At 62.0% G+C, this 7320-nt stretch overlaps 1 protein-coding gene across 1 annotated transcript in view; it reads left to right on the top strand.

Moving 5' to 3' along the window:
* Positions 1-7029, top strand: part of OTUD5 (OTU deubiquitinase 5) — a 9427-nt gene extending 2398 nt beyond the window's left edge. The window contains exons 2-5 of the mRNA XM_041416131.1: positions 132-288; positions 2057-2205; positions 4658-4843; positions 6952-7029. Coding sequence (XP_041272065.1) covers positions 132-288; positions 2057-2205; positions 4658-4843; positions 6952-7029 — 570 coding nt within the window. The remainder of the gene's footprint in view (positions 1-131; positions 289-2056; positions 2206-4657; positions 4844-6951) is intronic.
* Positions 7030-7320: the final 291 nt, after the last annotated feature.

Raw genomic sequence — 7320 nt, 5'->3', positions numbered from 1 at the left:
CCAGCCTCTCCCCCCAGTGTCCCCAGCGTGCCCCCAGCTTTCCCCAGCTGTCCCCAGCGTGTCCCCAGCGTGTCCCCAGCCTGTCCCCAGCCTGTCCCCAGCGTGTCCCCAGCTGTCCCCTGTGTCCCCAGATGAAGAACGCTGATTACTTCTCCAACTACGTCACGGAGGATTTCACCACCTACATCAACCGCAAGCGCAAGAGCACCTGCCACGGGAACCACATCGAGATGCAGGCCATGGCCGAGATGTACAACTGGCCTGAGGGGGGCTACCAGTACGGCACTGGTGTGTGAGCCTGGGGCACTGGGGAGGGGTCCCCTGGGCACTGGGGAGGGGTCTCTGAGAGGCCACGGGAACCACATCGAGATGCAGGCCATGGCCGAGATGTACAACTGGCCTGAGGGGGGCTACCAGTACGGCACTGGTGTGTGAGCCTGGGGCACTGGGGAGGGGTCCCGTGGACACTGGGGCACTGGGGAGGGGTCCCACGGGCACTGGGAGCACTGGGGAGGGGTCCCATGGGCACTGGGAGCACTGGGGAGGGGTCCCATGGGCACTGGGAGCACTGGGGAGGGGTCCCATGGGCACTGGGAGCACTGGGGAGGGGTCCCATGGGCACTGGGGAGGGGTCTCTGAGAGCCACAGGAACCACATCGAGGTGCAGGCCATGGCTGAGATGTACAACCAGCCCGGGGGGGGCTACCAGTACGGCACTAGTGCGTGCCACTGGGGCACTGGGAGCACTGGGGAGGGGTCCCATGGGCACTGGGAGCACTGGGGAGGGGTCCCACGGGCACTGGGGTTAATGGGGAGGGGTCCCTGATGGGTGACAGGGGTCACTTGGGCACTGGGATCAATGGGGAGGGGTCCCCTGGGCACTGGGGACAGTGGAAAAGGGTCCCAGGTATCGTTTTGGGGGTCCCAGGTGCTGTTTTGTGCATCCCAGCTGGTTTTTGGGGGGTCCCAGGTGCCATTTGGGGGTCCCAGTTGGATTTTCGGGGGGTCCTATTTGTTTTTTTGAGGGTCCCAGCTGGATTTTTTTGGATCTCATCTGGATTTTTGGGGATCCCATCTGGATTTTCGAGGATCCCATTTGTTTTTTTGGGGATCCCACCTGTTTTTTCAGGGATCCCATGTGTGTTTTGGGGTCCCATCTGTGTTTTGGGGTGCCATGTGTGTTTTGGGATCCCAGCTGTTTTTGTGATGATCCCGTGTGTGTTTTGGGGTGCCATGTATATTTTGGGGTGCCACATCTGTGTTTTGGGGTCTCAGCTGTTTTTGTGAGGATCCCATGTGGGTTTTGGGGTCCCATCTGTGTTTTGGGGTGCAATCTGTGTTTTCAGATCCCAGCTGTTTTTGTGATGATCCCACGTGGATTTTGGGGTCCCATCTGTATTTTTGGGGTCCCATCAGGGTTTGGGGTCCCAGCTGCTTTTATGATGATCCCACGTGTGTTTTGGGGTGCCCTGTGTGTTTTGGGGTCCCAGTTTTTATAAGGATCCCATGTGGATTTTGGGGTCCCATCTGTATTTTGGGATTTCAGCTGTTTTTGTGATTATCCCATGTGGATTTTGGGGTCCCATCTGTATTTTTGGGGTCCCATCAGGGTTTGGGGTCCCAGCTGCTTTTATGATGATCCCACGTGTGTTTTGGGGTGCCCTGTGTGTTTTGGGGTCCCAGTTTTTATAAGGATCCCATGTGGATTTTGGGGTCCCATCTGTATTTTGGGATGCCATCCTTATTTTGGGGTCCCAGCTGTTTTTGTGATGATCCCATGTGTGTTTTTGGGGTGCCCGGTGTATTTTTGGGGTCCCACCAGGGTTTTGGGGTCCCAGCCGTTTCTGTGATGATCCCACGTGTGTTTTGGGGTGCCCTGTGTGTTTTTGGGGTGCCATCAGGGTTTGGGGTCCCAGCTGTTTCTGTGATGATCCCATGTGTGTTTTGGGGTCCCATGTGTATTTTTGGGGTCCCATCAGCGTTTTGGGGTCCCAGCCGTTTCTGTGATGATCCCACGTGTGTTTTGGGGTGCCCTGTGTGTTTTTGGGGTGCGCAGAGCCCATCAACACGTTCCACGGGATCCAGCACAACGAGGACGAGCCCATCCGGGTCAGCTACCACCGCAACATCCACTACAACTCCGTGGTGAACCCCAACAAGGCCACCATCGGCGTGGGGCTGGGGCTGCCCTCCTTCAAACCGGGGGTACGCGCGGGGGACCCCGAGATGGGGGTCTAGGGACCTTGATTTGGGGGGTGGAGCCCTGAGTTTGGGGGGTGGGACCCCGAGTTTGGGGTCTGGGACCGAGAGTTTGGGGTCTGGGACCGAGAGTTTGGGGTCTGGGACCTCGAGTTTGGGGGGTGAGGATTCTGATTTGGGGTCTGGGGACTGTGATTTGGGGGGTAGGACCTCGAGTTTGGGGGGTGGGACCCCAAGTTTAGGGGGTGGGACCCTGATTTAGGGGGTGGGACCCCGAGTTTGGGGTCTGGAGACCCTCCCTGACCCCCCTATTCCATCCCTGAGCCCCCTTTCCCTCCCTTCCCGTGGGGCTGGGGCTGCCCTCCTTCAAACCGGGGGTACGCGCGGGGGACCCCGAGCTTGGGGGGGGGTGACCCCCACTTTGGGGTCTGACACCCTGAGTTTGGGGGGTGGTACCCCGAGTTTGGGGTCTGGGACCCAGAGTTTGGGGGGCGAGGATTCTGATTTGGGGTCTGGGGACTGTGATTTGGGGGGTAGGACCTCGAGTTTGGGGGGTGGGACCCCAAGTTTAGGGGGTGGGACCCTGATTTAGGGGGTGGGACCCCGAGTTTGGGGTCTGGAGACCCTCCCTGACCCCCCTATTCCATCCCTGAGCCCCCTTTCCCTCCCTTTCTGTGGGGCTGGGGCTGCCCTCCTTCAAACCGGGGGGGACCCCGAGACTGGGAGTGGGGACCCCCAATTTGGGGGGTGGGGACCTCGAGTTTGGGGGTGGGACCCCGAGTCTGGGGTCTGGGGACTGTGATTTGGGGGGTAGGACCCCGAGTTTGGGGGGTGGCACCCCGAGTTCAGGGGGTGGCACCCTGAGTGCAGGGCATGGGACCCCGAGTTTGGGGGGGTGGGACCCTGATTTGGGGGGTGGGACTTTGATTTTGGGGGGTGGGACCCCGACTTTGGGGTCTGGGAACTGATTTAGGGGTGGGACTGTGGTTTGAGGGGTGTGACCCCCAATTTGGGGGGTGGGGAGTCTGATTTGGGAAGTGGGACCCCGAGTTTGGGGGGTGGGACCCTGAGTTTGGATCCTGGGGACCCTCCCTGACCTCCCCATTCCCTGGTGGGCGTGTCCCGGTGGGCGTGTCCCGTGGGCGTGTCCCCATGGGCGTGTCCCTGTGGGTGTGTCCCCATGGGCGTGTCCATGTGCGCGTGTCCCAGTGGGCGTGTCCATGTGGGTGTGTCCCCATGGGCATGTCCCAGTGGGCGTGTCCCCATGGGCGTGTCCCTGTGGGTGTGTCCCCATGGGCGTGTCCATGTGGGTGTGTCCCCTGCATGTTGGGGCGTGGTTTGATGTGACCCCACCCCCTCCATTGCCCTTGGGGGTGGAGTCTTCCCACATGGGCGTGTCCTGTTGGGCGTGTCCGCAGTGTCCCTATTGTCCCCTCATGTCCCTGTGTCCCCAGTGTCCCCTCACATCCCCCATGTCCCCTGGGGTCTCCAGTGTCCCCTCACGTCCCCGTGTTCCCAGTGTCCCCGTGTCCCCTGACGTCCCGTGGGCGTGTCCCCATGGGCGTGTCCCTGTGGGTGTGTCCCCATGGGCGTGTCCATGTGGGTGTGTCCCCTGCATGTTGGGGCGTGGTTTGATGTGACCACACCCCCTCCATTGCCCTTGGGGGTGGAGTCTTCCCACATGGGCGTGTCCTGTTGGGCGTGTCCGCAGTGTCCCTATTGTCCCCTCATGTTCCTGGTGTCCCCATGTCCCCAGTGTCCTGGTGTCCCTTCATCGCCCTGTGTCCCCAGTGTCCCCTCACGTCCCGTGTGTCCCCAGGTGTCCTGTTGGGCGTGTCCGCAGTGTCCCTATTGTCCCCTCATGTCCCTGTGTCCCCAGTGTCCCCTCACATCCCCCATGTCCCCTGGGGTCTCCAGTGTCCCCTCACGTCCCCGTGTTCCCAGTGTCCCCGTGTCCCCTGACATTCCACAATGTCCCCGTGTCCCCTCACATTCCCCAATGTCCCCAATGTCCCTGTGTCCCCTCATGTCCCTGTGTCCTCAATGTCCCTGGTGTCCCCATGTCCCCTGACATCCCCTGACGTCCCTGTGTCCCCCGTGTCCCCTGGTGTCCCTGTGTCCCCTGGTGTCCCTGTGTCCCCCATGTTCCCGTGTCCCCTGTGTCCCCAATGTCCCTGATGCCCCGTGTCCCCCATGTCCCCGTGTTCCCTGACGTCCCCGTGTCCCCAGTGTCCCCCGTGTCCCCTGTGTCCCCGTGTCCCGGACGCCCCGTGTCCCCTCACGTCCCTGTGTCCCCCATGTCCCCATGTCCCCTGTGTCCCTGACGCCCCATGACCCCTGGTGTCCCCGTGTCCCTGACGCCCCGTGTCCCCGTGTCCCCTGGTGTCCCCGTGTCCCCCATGTCCCCGTGTCCCCTGGTGTCCCCGTGTCCCTGACGCCCCGTGTCCCGGTGCCGCAGCTGGCGGAGCAGTCCCTGATGAAGAGCGCCATCAAGACGTCGGAGGAGTCGTGGATCGAGCAGCAGATGCTGGAGGACAAGAAGCGCGCCACCGACTGGGAGGCCACCAACGAGGCCATCGAGGAGCAGGTGGCCCGCGAGTCCTACCTGCAGTGGCTGCGCGACCAGGAGAAGCAGGCGCGCCAGGTGGGCCGCGCGTCACCGTCCCTGTCACCATCCCTGTCACCGCGCGCGTCACCACCCGTGTCACCGTCCCTGTCACCGTCCCTGTCACCACGCGTGTCACCGCCCATGTCACCTTCCCTGTCACCACTGGTGTCACCATCCCTGTCACCGTCCCTGTCACCGTCCCTGTCACCGCGCGTGTCACCGTCCCTGTCACCGCGCGTGTCACCGTCCCTGTCACCGCGCGCGTCACCGTCCCTGTCACCGTCCATGTCACCACGCATGTCACCACCCGTGTCACCATCTGTGTCACCGTTCCTGTCACCGCGCGTGTCACCGTCCCTGTCACCGCGCGCGTCACCGTCCCTGTCACCGTCAATGTCACCACGCATGTCACCACCCGTGTCACCATCTGTGTCACCGTTCCTGTCACCACCCGTGTCACCACCCGTGTCACCGTCCCTGTCACTGCCAATGTCACCGTCCCTGTCACCGTCCCTGTCACCGTCCCTGTCACCACCCGTGTCACCACCCGTGTCACCGTCCCTGTCACCATCAATGTCACCGTCCCTGTCACCGTCCCTGTCACCGCCCGTGTCACCGCGCGTGTCACCGTCCCTGTCACCGCGCGTGTCACCGCGCGTGTCACCGTCCCGTCCCTGTCACTGCATGCGTCACCGTCCCTGTCACCGCGCATGTCACCGCCTGTGTCACCGTCCCTGTCACCACCAATGTCACCGTCCCTGTCACCGCGCATGTCACCGCCCGTGTCACCGCGCGTGTCACCGTCCCGTCCCTGTCACTGCATGCGTCACCGTCCCTGTCACCGTGCGGGTCACCGCGCGTGTCACCGTCCCGTCCCTGTCACTGCATGCGTCACCGTCCCTGTCACCGTGCGGGTCACCGCGCGTGTCACCGTCCCGTCCCTGTCACTGCATGCGTCACCGTCCCTGTCCCCGCGCGCGTCACCACCTGTGTCACCGCCCGTGTCACCGTCTGTGTCACCATCGGTGTCACCATCCCTGTCACCGCTTGTGTCACCGTTCCTGTCACCGTCCCTGTCACTGTCCCTGTCACCACCTGTGTCACCGCCTGTGTCACCTTCCCTGTCACCACTGGTGTCACCGTCCCTGTCACCACGCGTGTCACTGTCCCTGTCACCGCGCATGTCACCGCCTGTGTCACCATCCCTGTCACTGCCAATGTCACCGCCCCTGTCACCGCCCGTGTCACCATCCCTGTCACTGCGCGTGTTACCGTCCCTGTCACCGTCCCTGTCATCGTCCCTGTCACCACCCATGTCACTGTCCGTGTCACCATCCGTCTCCCTCAGAGCCCCTGGTGTCACTGCCCGTGTCACCATTGGTGTCACCATTGGTGTCACCATCCCTGTCACTGTCCCTGTCACTGCCCGTGTCACCATTGGTGTCACCATCAGTGTCACCATCCATGTCACTGCCATCCCTGCTGTCACCATCTGTGTCACTATCAGTGTCCCCGCCATCCCCTGGTGTCACCACCGATGTCCCCATCGGTGTCCCTGCTGTCCCCTGGTGTCCCTATGAGCCCTTGGTGTCACCACTGGTGTCCCCAGGAGCCCCCGGTGTCACCATCACTGTCCCTGCCATGGCCTGGTGTCCCCACTGGTGTCCCCATCGCTGTCCCTGCCACCCCCTGGTGTCCCCTGGTGTCCCCAACCCCAGTGTCATGGTGTTACCTTTGCCCCAAGAGTGACATCATCTGTTGTCCCCCTGCCCTGTGGTCACTCTGCGGTCACTCTGTGGTCACTGCTGTCCCCTACGGTCACTCTCTGGTCACGCTCTGGTCACTCTGATTACTCTGGTCACTCTGCTGACCCCAGTGGTCACTCTGGTCACTCTGTGGTCACTGTGGTCACTCTGAGGTCACTCTGCTGACCCCAGTGGTCACTCTGTGGTCACTCTCTGGTCACTCTGTGGCCATTCTGGTCACTCTGTGGTCACTCTGGTCACTCTGTGGTCACTCTGTGGTCACTCTGATCACTCTGAGGTCACTCTGATTACTCTGTGGTCACTCTGGTCACTCTGCTGACCCCAGTGGTCACTCTGGTCACTCTGTGGTCACTCTGGTCACTCTGATTCTCCCCACAGCCCCGCAAGGCCAGCGCCACGTGCAGCTCGGCCACGGCGGCGGCGGCCAGCGGCCTGGAGGAGTGGAGTGACCATTGACCCAAGTGGTCACTGTGGTCACTCTGTGGTCACTCTGTGGTCACTCTGGTCACTCTGTGCTCACTCTGAGGTCACTCTGTGGTCACTCTGGTCACTCTGTGCTCACTCTGAGGTCACTCTGTGGTCACTCTGGTCACTCTGTGCTCACTCTGAGGTCACTCTGTGGTCACTCTGGTCACTCTGGTCACTCTGGTTACTCTGTGGTCACTGTGGTCACTCTGTGGTCACTCTGATCACTCTGGTCACTCTGGTTACTCTGTGGTCACTGTGGTCACTCTGTGGTCACTCTGC

The sequence above is a fragment of the Onychostruthus taczanowskii genome, unplaced genomic scaffold (genome assembly GCF_017590055.1).
Source record: "Onychostruthus taczanowskii isolate IOZ18803 unplaced genomic scaffold, ASM1759005v1 scaffold503, whole genome shotgun sequence".
Taxonomy (NCBI): domain Eukaryota; kingdom Metazoa; phylum Chordata; class Aves; order Passeriformes; family Passeridae; genus Onychostruthus; species Onychostruthus taczanowskii.
Note: the sequence above shows the minus strand (reverse complement) of the source record. Positions and strands in the feature narration are given on the sequence as shown.